Source organism: Gymnodraco acuticeps, unplaced genomic scaffold (assembly GCF_902827175.1).
Source record: "Gymnodraco acuticeps unplaced genomic scaffold, fGymAcu1.1, whole genome shotgun sequence".
Lineage (NCBI taxonomy): Eukaryota > Metazoa > Chordata > Actinopteri > Perciformes > Bathydraconidae > Gymnodraco > Gymnodraco acuticeps.
This window is the reverse complement of record NW_022991216.1, coordinates 2,418,039-2,430,227: the sequence shown is the minus strand read 5'-3', so window position 1 is coordinate 2,430,227 and position 12,189 is coordinate 2,418,039. Positions and strand designations below refer to the sequence as shown.

The following is a 12,189-nucleotide window of genomic DNA, read 5'->3' as shown; positions in this document are numbered from 1 at the left end:
ACCTCAGCTCTAGTACCCCAACACAAGTATTAAAGGGGATTAAGCCCTGCAGACTCTTTGAACTCTGCGGCGTGATCATGGCTCCACCAGGGAAACATTTGATGGGTGTATTTTGGAGGAAGGAAGAAAACGTATGAATTGAATACCAATGTGAAAGTGTTTTTCAAGTTGCCAGGGAATACAATGGAATTGGAATTGGTGAAAAAAACACTTTGTTCTCCAAATTGTAACATGGTATTTTAAAGGTGCCTTTGTATGTGCGCTAGTCTTTTTTTTTTCTATGTATACATCACTGCCAGCATATTGTATGTGTGTATATATTTGTGTTAAAGAGGGATACAGTGAGGTAGGGAGAGTATGCAAGACTCCTGCTGGCTTCCTGCTTATCTAATGAGCAGACAAAGCCTGTGTTCCAAGAACCATCTGCCAATGTTCGTAAAGAACCGGGTGATTTGCTACCGTAATTTCTCGTTTGGAATATGAGGAAATGAACTGCGCTATGTCTCTCCCAGCATACACGTGGTTTGATTGGCTAGAGCTTGTACTGTCAGATTTGCATAAACGGGATTTGATTGGCTGACGCTTCCAGCTCAGCTTCAAAAGTTGAACATTGCTCAACTTTTGAATCCTGAAAATCCTGGAAATCTTCGCTTTGCTTCCCCACAATGCAGTTCGGCGAAAAGCGAGGCAAAGTGACGTCACCCCCATTCAAAGTGAATGGGCAGAGAGAAGCGTTGGAAGCGTTGGAAGATTTTTTTAACGCTGCTGTGTAGACGGGCCATAACAGTATATGCATAATGTTTCATTACATGCACTGCTTATCTCTGTGTGTTTTTCAGTGAGTCGATAGCTGTCGGCTCTGTGTCTCACTGTGTGCATATCATGGGACACGGTGTATATATTCTGTTAAATGAACTATCAGTATGCTAGCCATGAATATTTAGCGCCATGCCAATGATGGTTCCCACTGATATGTTGGCCCGCTGGCGATGGAGCTCAGTTATAATATTACACTGCAGCCATTCTGCAGCGTGAAGCCATTATACACATTATTTACAGCACACTGAGATACCCTGCCACACACACACACACACACACACACACACACACACACACACACACACACACACACACACACACACACACACACACGCACAAAACCAGAGCCTAGTTATAATCACTCAGCACCTGCACCAAAACACTCCGGGTACAAAATAAAAACACTGTTGGAAATGCAAAGAGAGATTTCATCATGTCAGCGTCTAAATCCTTGAGTGAGAACAAAGAATAAAGGTTACGTGCGACAATACTTCCCTAGAGCTCTTTTCTGTGATGATGTATTTGGGTGAAAAACCAGGAAGAAGTGGGAAGGGTCTGACAAAGTAATCCAATGTATTTCATGTGCATGTGCTTGCATGTCTGTTGCAAGTATTTGGCAGATAAAGGGCTGTAGCGAGTAATGTGTGTGTGTTTGTGTGTGTCTGTGTGATTGTGTGATTGTGTGATTGTGTATGCAGTTTGCAACCCATTTGGACAAACAGAGCCTGGGGGCAGTTTGCAGGGACAGTGCTTTCATAGATGCCAGCGGTGTCCAAAAAACAGCCGCCACTTTACTGTGTGCCCTTGCAGAAAAAACATAATGCGTTCATTTAATCAATTCACTTTCAACATCCTACATAATTGAAACTGAAAACGGAGAGTTCTATGCCGTTTTTGCACAAACAATTACATTGAATGTATAATAAAATGAGTTGGCGATCGTTTTTTTGTCGATCAACTAATTGCTGCAGATCTAGTCTGAATCTTTTTAATCCAATTAATTAAATGTCTTTAAATCAAAGTCCTTGTTTGCTTGTTTGTTTTGTGGGTTCGTTTTTTTAAATCACCGCTAATGTCTTCTTTTTTGGTAGAGCGTAAGGGCATAGGATTCCAGCAGGGACTCATCAGGCCTTTTAAAATGTGCTCTCTGGCTCCAGGCTCCATATGTGTCTGCCCATGTGAGTTGTGAATGAAGCCAGAGGGTTTGAAATTGTGCCCATTAGAGACCTCTGAAAGAACCCTTTTTTGTGCTAACAATCAGTGAAACTCATGGTTTACATTGAGTGTATGCCATGCAGGCTTATTGTCCACAGAGCCCGCATTTCTGCTCCTTCACGGTCAAGTTGTCAGGGGAGTTACAACTTTTTTTATTGTGGGTAAACACTGATGATAGGAGAGTTTCCCGGAGAACACGATTGATTTTCCTCACAATAAAGAAACCATAAACATCTCCTGTAAAGCAGACCATTAGCTGTCTATTAGTGTGCTTCAGTGTACAGCCAATTTACATATTAATGAGCTTGCACAGACTTGCACTTCCATATGCAAACAGGCAACACACACACACACACACGCACGCACGCACGCACACGCGCGCACACACACACACACACACACACACACACGCACACACACACACACACCTGCCCACATATTCTCACAAACAGATCATTCTACAGTGCAGTTTCATTCAGAGGAAGATATAGGGAGCCAGGCTTTGTTAATCATGCATAGTTGGGCCATATTATATCCATTGCTAGTTTTCTTGACCTGAGTGGGGAAAATGGATCCGGATCATAAAGGGCCATCCTACAGGCCTTTATAGTCCAGTTAATGGAGACCATGTTACTGGTAGAGGTCTGCCTCTTTCCTCTAAGAGGATCCACTCTCTGCTCATTCATTTAAATTATATAGGCTGTCTGAGAGTCTTCAGTTTTACTTTCTCTTCCTGGCTACTGTTGTTCCAGGTTTTTATTGTTCTGTCTGCCCCTGAAATGGAAAAATGGAAACATGTGTGCCTTGACCAGAGGTTTCCCAGGCCATCATCTTCCCTCTGCTGCACTTCCAATACTCTAATGGCATACAGGGAGTTTTAAAAAGGAATGGCATTTGAATAAATCTAGCTTATGCTGCTACATAAATCATTCAAACTCCATTCTGACAGATGGCATTATGTTTATATTGCTGCGTACTGAGCATCTGGCATTCAAAATATCCCCAATGATGAATGAAAGACATAACTTTTTGACTAAGACAGGTTGTTGCCGTGACTCTTGGTGTTTTAACAACCGTGGATCTAACACACACTTTTGTTCTCCTCCTCCCTTCTTATTTTCTCTCACAGAGGATGAGCTGCAGCTACCTGCTCTGCACCATACTGCTGTTCGTGGCTGTGCTGCTGGCTGTCACTGTAACTGGCACCATACTTTTTATGAATCACTACCAGGCCCCGCCCATGTCCGATGGCCTGCCACACATCTCCACCAATCAGGATGAAGCCAACGCGCTGGTCACGGTCGAGCGAGGCGACGGCTCTCGCATCAACATATTCATCGACCCCAACTGTCCCGACTACAACAGTAACTTTTTGCGCCTGGAGGGTGTGCAGACGTCACTGCTGCACTCGCTATCCGACCACGACTCTGACCTGAAGTCAGTGAAAGGCCAGGACCGGGCTCTTCTCGTCAGTCTGGCTGAGGAGGTGGCCAAGCTGTCAGCCCACGCGGGGCAGCTGAAAATGGACTACGAGTCCCTGCGTAGGGGGCAGGGCAGCCTGGGGCAAGACCTGAACACACTGCAGACAGAGCAGGGCCGCCTCATACAGGTGAGACACACCAGAGATGGCAAAAGCACACATATCCTTTACTCAAGTAGAAGTATAGATACTCATGTTTAAAAATACTGTGGTAAAGTAGAAGTACTGACTAAACTTCTTTACTCAAGTCAAAGTAAAGAAGTATGGGCTTTGAAATGTACTTCAGTAAAAAGTACCCATAACTCCCAGCTGTTTTAAAGAGTACCTGACCTCCCTTTATATTAATAGAACAATAATGTCATTGTTAGCTAATTAATGTTTCCATGCTAAACAACGGCAACATGACAACGTTTTCATTGGTCCCTCTTCTTTAGAGAAGACCAGGAAATGATGGATACACGGATCGTGTTCAAATCAATAGGCACGCAATGACTCTAAAGAATAATGATCACGCCACCAAACGCAGATTAAAACTAAAGTAACAAACCTGTTTTGAAAATGTAAGAAGTAGAAAGTACAGGTATTTGTGTTCAACACGTACAAATAAGTAGTGGAGCAAAGTAGGCTACTGATGCCAGAAAAATTTACTTCAGTACAGTAACGAAGTATTTGTACTCCACTACTTCCCAACACACACACACACACACACACACACACACACACACACACACACACACACACACACACACACACACACACACACACACACACACACACACACACACACACACACACACACACACACACACACACACACACACACACACACACACACACACACACACACACACACACACACACACACAACATTTTCCAAGAAACATAAGCACATTTCTGGTTAACACAACATTTAACATGGTTTTTTCGCATGATTCTTTGTGGACAAGCTCAGTTTTACTGATCTGTCGTTTTAAAAAAAAAAAAAATGTATTCTAAAAAACCTCGCTCATTTTTGTCAACTATGAATTTCTGTAGTGGAGGACAGCCCTATATTACACAAAGGAGAAATAAGGTATTTTTATGATTCTATAAAAAGGACATGCAAATCACAGAATCAATAGTAACCTTTTCCTTACTCTTTGTAAAGTAGTATAATGTTATATTCAATTGCTAGTGTAAGTGGTTGATAATGCATGCACTATAAATAATCTGTGATAATGAGCATATATTACCTTCAGTTTATATCCCATCCTGGCACATAGCCATGGTTACCACTTTGTTAGCAGCTGTTTGAATGCTGTGACTCTGGCTTGGGGAGAGTCATGCACCAATAACCTGCAGACAATTCCTTTGTCATAACTAGATATCCAGTAAAGAAATGCAATGCTCCATGTTTTGGTTTGTTTCTCTATTAGTTGTTTATAGTTGAGCATTAAGGTGATTGGTTGAGCAGTAAACAGAGGAACTGAATCCAGTGTGCAAGACTCACTCCTGCACTCATGCCTTTAAGTACTGTACCGAGTTGCTAAAGGACTGGATTGTGGAGCACCTATCAATATCTATTGATTGTGAAACTATGTGTAACACTTCATTGGACTTGAAATTCTCATTTAGGCCTTTTCCTTTTCCTGACAGCAAAACACCATCATTCACTAATCCAATTCCAACTTGACCATGTCCATTTCTTTTTGAACTGTACAAGCTCAATAACGTCTAGATTAAAGTGCAAATAGGGTTCATGTTCCACTGAGTAAGAATTCTAGTCTAGTGTTTGGAAAAGAGGTCCCATCCAAGAAAACAGAACAACTTTCACACACACTCAATAAGATAACATGATGTGTTCCTAGATGTGTAACACAGACTCTACATTGGAGGAAAACATGATTAACCCCCCTTTTGTTTCGCTCTGTCCACATTGATTTATTGACAATGCATTTTTCTAAATGTGTGTGGAAAATCTTCACACTCCATGCTCTTTTAATTTTGGCCCATCAGGCTCAGTCTCTGTACTCTGCAGAAAATAGATTTCATAGCTGCCAGCCATACAGCTCGAACAACTGAATGTTTTCTGCTTCTGCCAATCCTTTCTTTAAGTCTCTTTAGCACAGGGTTCAACATTGTTTAGAAACCACTGAAAATCTAGCTGGATGGGTTTGCACTGCCTTGGAGGGCTAAGACAAACATGGGTGTTGATGGTAGTACAATGGAGGCAGAAAGAGTTATTGTCCCTGCTGCTGTGCTGTAGGCATGGATGTGTAAAGAGAAGTGGATAAGTGTAGAGGCGGGGTCCTGTTCATTCCCATTAAAGTTTCTAAGTGGCAGATGAAGCCAAAATGGCCTGACTCTTGAGAACAAAATTCCTCCTAGGATCTTTTGGCAATATTCTGCATGCATAGGGCCCGTAGTGCATGTGATCTTACGTTTTCCTTAAGCCCCGCCTCCAATTTCCTCTATCACAGCAGCACCTTGTTTGGTCTCTGCTAAGTCAAATGATTTAAAGGTGGGGTAGGTACGTTTCAGAAACCGGCTCGAGGGCACTAAAATTTGAAAGTACACAGCCGAAAAGAATCCGCCCCTTCCTTCAGACTTCCTTACAGAGCACCTCCTCCAACACACATGAACGCGCACATGACGTCAGCAGACTGGTGAAAGTGGCCGCCTGTTGCTGGCGAGTCATTGAAGTACTGCTGCAATGCACGCCCAAGGAGGGCACGAGATCCATTTGTGCGTGCACGAGATGGAAGGCTGAGAGACAAGGCGGCAATCCAATCCGTTTAGCCGGCCCGGCTAAACGGATTGGATCGTGCCCTCCTTGATTGATTGGCACAAATGGATCTCGTGCCCGCCTTGATTGATTGGCCTTGATTGGTTGTACTTTTTACAGTATTACGGCTTCCACAGATTACATTTTTTATGGATTTTTTGTCAAAGCACTTCAGATATTCATTGCTATCGGATGTTAAGAGCATTCCATGGAATATAACAAAAAGTGTATCTCGAGCTGGTTTCTCAAACTTACCTACCCCACCTTTAAGGCAAGGCAAGTTTATTTATATAGCACTTTTCAACACAAGGCAATTCAAAGTGCTTTACAAAAAATGAAAGACATTAAGGCATTTAAAATTAGTCATTAAAAAGAAAAGCTAATAAAATAAACATTAAAAGAAAAAATACATGGATAAAAGTTACAGTGCAGTTCAATTAAAAGCAGCGACAAAAAGAAAAGTCTTCAGCCTGGATTTAAAAGTAGTCAGAGTTGCAGCGGACCTGCAGGTTTCTGGGAGTTTGTTCCAGATATTTGGAGCATATTAACTGAACGCTGCTTTACCATGTTTAGTTCTGACTCTGGGGACAGAAAGCTGACCAGTCCCTGAAGACCTGAGAGATCTGGATGGTTCATAATTTAGCAGGAGGTCAGAAACTAACTAACTAACTAACTAACTAAGAAGGAAACTAACTAACTCTCCATAGGCTTTTTTGTGCATTATAGACCCTCAAGATTTAAATAAAGGCATAAAGAGTATACAAATAGAGATATGTCTGAATTTTTTGTAGGGCTGCCCCGAGATTAGTCGATTAAACGTTATTTGGCGAAAAAAGCATTTGTCGATACATTTTTCATTAGTCTATTAGTCGAAGAAAAAAAAAACTCCATGTGTGCGCTGCATTAGCTTTGACCCGTCAGCTGGAAAACCCCTCAGACTTCACTCAGAGGAAATCCAAAGTGTGGGATCTTTCTGAACTGTAAGTACGAGCCCCACATGGTGACATGCAAACTCAGCAGGAACAAAGTGTATTCCATATCCACACCACCTGAGCGCAGCATCCTGAATGCCGGCTTCAAAACAAATCATGGAGCTTAATTATCCCCGACAGCGTTCCTTTCTTGGACTCAGAAGAAAACAGCAGCAGTGAGTCAGTCAGTAGCCCATAGGCGGAGTTTGACATTTGCGCTTGGGGGGGAAAACCTTTTTTACTGACGTCAGTAGTACACAGTCCCAACTATTGCGTGGAGTGCTACGGATACAGTAGCAATAAAGCCAGCGTTCACCGCACTGAGAGTATGACTTTTCCACATACGAACACATCTTGTCCCGTCATGCACGCCTCATGCCGCCATACACACACACACACTCATATGGAAGGGGCGGTCTCTCCCCCCAACAACAGTGCATTACATCTGTAAAACTATCATCATAACTGTGCATATCTTATACTTATTTGATAACTACTATATCCCTTGGTTACTTGAACACGCTACAATATTATGAACCAGTGTCCTACTTAGCGCAGAAGTAGACGCCTTAAACGTTTTTAAAATCGCCGCATCCATTACTGCTAATTATTGTAATACAATAGCTGAATCCCTTGTATGCAAAAAAAAGCGAGGGAACTTGTGTCCTTAACCTCATACGTCACACACACGTCACAACTCAATGACTCAAAAATGAAATTATTTCAAAGAAAAAATGATATTATTCAGATTTGTATTGTCACAATCATTATATTACATCTCTTAAAATATTGACATACGAAATATTTGTATTGGGACAGCTTTAGACGTAGTAATGCTGTAACATATTTCAGCCACTAGGGGGGGCAATGTAAGTCAATGAGAACAAAGTGTTTTTGAGCCCAAATGACCTTATCAACTGACATGAACATGTTGTACCAGGGTTTGTCCACTTCAAAAATGTTCATCAACACTCCCTGGGTTCTTTGGTGTAGGTGGCATAGTGGTCTCTTGGGCTACAGTAGGTGGAGGTGGTGCTGGCAACCCAGACACTGCAGGTGATTGATGCCCTCTTTGGAGGCTAGGCATGTGGTGTGCACATCCGCTGTTTCTGCCTGACACCGTGCTGTGACTGTAGGATCTATAGGCCACCTGTGGCTATGACTCCAGATTTATGCGATGACACTGGGCTGACTGTGCCTGTGTTAGTAACGGCTCTGTGTGCTGCAGCCCTCTCAATAACAGTTTCCCTCAGAGAGAAACCCTTTCACATGCCCACACGGAGATAAGCAGGGACGTCTTATTTCAGTGACTTTAGGAGCGATAGGTGAGGATTTTGCACAACCCAACTTTTGTTTTCACAGTCACTGCTTCCAGCCTCAAATAAAACAGTACAAACTGATGGGACCTCTAAAATAAAGTAAATCAACAAGACATTTAACTGATACTTAGCTTTCAGAGTTATGGACATGGTGCAGCCTGCTGTTAGTGTAAATCAAACGTTTTGTTATGATACTGGCATTGTATTTTCTCCTTCAGTTACCTCTGAAAATAAGAGGCCCGAGAGTTGATCCCTGGGGCACTTTTCATGTCTTGATCTCAAATGAATGAATGCTACTGAAAACAACCCAGCCCATGACTTCTACAATAAATACAACCTGACCTGACCAAGTTATGTACCAAAAAGAGGGATAGAGATATCAAGTACCTTTTATTTAGTGCTGTAATTTTTTCATCATGCAGGTTGAAAATTGTTAGAAAATCCAATTACATTAACAACAAAAAGTAGTTGATCAACTCTTAATAATTAAATTAAAAAGGCTTTAGTAACATGACATTTGTAACCCACTCTATCGAAATCAGTCGGAAGTCGCAACGGCTCATTTAAAAATAAACGTGGATTTGCGTAAAACATTTTTTTTTCTGTGTTTGGGTGTTTCGTTTGATTTTAAATAAACAAAGTCTTGGCTTTCAGAATATGAAACTTTTATTTCCAAAAGCACACGATAAATACATTTTTGAAGCTTGTAAAGGGAAGACGACACCTCTCACTCGCACCCTGCTGTTCCGCAGCGCTGCTTCCCCTCCCTCCGGCTGAAATTATGAATGCCAGGCGTATAGTAATCATAGTAGATAACACGGCAGGTTCAATTAAACAAAGTCTTGGCTTTCAGAATATTAAACTTGTTTCGGCAAATTCAGATGATAAATACAACTTTGAAGCTTGTAACGGCATAATTACAAGCGGAGAACGGAGTAACTTGACGTCACAGCAGGCATAACAACAGCCGGTGTTTCTCGTGAGTGTTTTCCCCGGAAAACAAACACAATACACACAAACGCACAAATACACACACACGTACTGTACACACACACATTTGCTCCACTAATAATCAATCAGATCGATGGATTCCAGAGAAGAGGAAGCTTTAAAGGCCTTTTTCTCAAAATGATGACTCGGTAACAGTCATCTTCTTCTTCGAGTCCGTAGCAATCTCAGATGTCGTTCTGCCAGTATTGCGTAGGTACAGTAAGTATACAGAGATTGGCCTACTGGCAGTATCAGATGATATCCTCTTGGATGTATACCTCATTCAACCGGCGTTTCCCAGGCTGCACCACGGGGAGGTTTCTGTATGTGACAGTCATTATATAATGTGACATATTTTGCTTAATATTTGGAGTACAAAAACAATCCTGATATCATTAGAAGGCTAGGAATGTCCTCTTTCCATCAGTGTATACAACTCAAAATGTGTCTTCGGGTCAATGCGACTGATTTCGATAGAGCAAGTCACATTTGACATGTATAGCCAAAGCACAAATACAACATTATTACATTATATTAGACCATAAATGTAAATGGGCCGAAAAAAATAACATTAAAGCCAATATTGGTTCAATCTCATTATGACTTTACCATGTGAATGAAAATATGACAAAGAACAATGTACAGGTTACTCTAATGCAGTGGTTCTCAAACTGTTTCTGTCATTCCCCACTTTGAACAGGTGGGCCTTTTCAAGCCCCACCTGTTCCTCATCGCTCCAATAAAATGGTAGGCCAAGCTTAAAATTGTCCAATGTATCGTTCTATAACAGGGGTCTCCAATCTTTTTTAGGATGAGAGCTACTTTCAAAAAATAAAACAAGTCGTGAGCTACTTTTACTCCTCTTTTTTGTTTTTTTGCAGTGTATATATTTAGCACATTTTAACATTATTATATGCTACCTTTAACCTTTGTGTGCTGTTTGGGTCTGTGGGACCCGTTTTCAGTGTTTACTAAAATAAAATATATGCAATTTAATTATTTTAATCTGCTTTATTTGGTGGGGCATGCACCCCCAGGAAGATTTTTTTTAAATGTTGAAGTTAAATGCATCAATCTGGTGCACTTTGAGCTAGGGCTGCTCAATTCATCAATTTTAATCGCAATTACGATTTTGGCTTGCAACGATTATGAAAACAACATAATCGAAATAAAACGATTTTATTTATTTTTTAAATAGGTGTTTCAGTTGAATTATACTTAAAGTTCAGGGTAATCAACTGTTAAAAACATACTTTTCAAATGATTTTCTTCAATAAATTGATGTTTTCAAAGTAAATGGTTAATCGTTTTTTAAAATCGTGATATCAATTATTGACCCAAATAATCGAGATTATGATTTTTGCCATAATCGAGCAGCCCTACTTTGAGCCCAACATGAATTTATGGATACAGCTCTCAACACTCAGATGAAAGGGAGCTGTATACTTTTCAATAATCTAAACATCTTTAGAATATGATCACAACGAATCATTTAAACTTGTTTATTCTTATCTTATGTTACCTAGTTAGCATTCTTTCTTTTTATTTATGCATATTTGACTAATCCCTCCCCTTTTAAACTTTTTACTGTCCTATAGTACACATTGGAATGATTTCTTACTTTATTTTTTACAACTTTATTAAATAGATAAAGGTGTGCTCTCTCTCTTGCTCTCTCGCTCTCTCGCTCCACATTGCTTTTCTTCCCAACTGCAACGCTGTTGTGTGTGTCTGTGAGAGCGTTTCACATGTGTGTATGAGAGATTTTTACCAGTGGCGAGCCTGTCTCTGAGGGCCTAAGATATTCTACAAAATAATATTTAAAAACATTAAAAAACAATTATATTTTTCTTTATATATCTTTTTTAAATATGTTTTTAGTAATATTTGTCATTAGTTTTACAAATAATAACTTGATTAAATTGTATTTAAAATAACATTTCCAAAGAAATAAATCCTTTGAATCTGCCTATTCAGTTTCTGTTTGAATGTGAAGGGTTAAATAAAAGAAGCTCGTCTCTGCGAGGTGAAGACAGGAGCTGATTGGACGTCCAGCTATGAATTCACAGAGGGCCAGCTATAGTAACTGAAGCATAGACTGAACTGAAGAGAGAGTAATGTCAAATAACAGTACAATTGACCAATCATATCTTGCCTCTAAATGGGTGGGCTTTATTATCGCGGACTTTATGACAAGTTCTGCCCGCTGTGAAACGTTTCTTGTTTCCATAGCAACAACAACTGTCAACAGCGTAAACTCGCCTTCAAAATAAAAGCATGCCAAATTACACTTAGACATACAACTGCAACGACAGTAACAAACACAATGCAATATCCTTTTCAATTTCAAAGAACACAAATTGGGTTATTTACAGGTGTTGTTTTGTGTGGTAGAGGGTCGCTTTCATTGATGCGTTTTGCACGCCGGGCGAGCCGTTGTTTTGATATTCCACCAGTGTGAAAAAAAAAAAAAAAAATTATTTTTTATTTTTAAATTAAAAAAAAAAAAATAATAATTTTGTATTTCGACCCACCTATCACATCTCTGCGCCCCACCAGTGGGGCGCGCCCCACACTTTGAGAAACGCTAATGATAATAAAAAAGGGATGTTATTATAGATAATAAAATAT

General features: G+C 40.4%; 1 protein-coding gene across 2 annotated transcripts in view; it reads left to right on the top strand.

Annotated features, from left to right (window-relative positions):
- The window catches only part of fibcd1 (fibrinogen C domain containing 1), a 181,184-nt gene that overhangs the window by 46,900 nt on the left and 122,095 nt on the right, over positions 1-12,189 (top strand). For both annotated transcript variants that reach the window (XM_034238943.1, XM_034238944.1), the window contains one exon: positions 3,164-3,643. In XM_034238943.1, the coding sequence (XP_034094834.1) occupies positions 3,164-3,643 (480 nt within the window). The remainder of the gene's footprint in view (positions 1-3,163; positions 3,644-12,189) is intronic.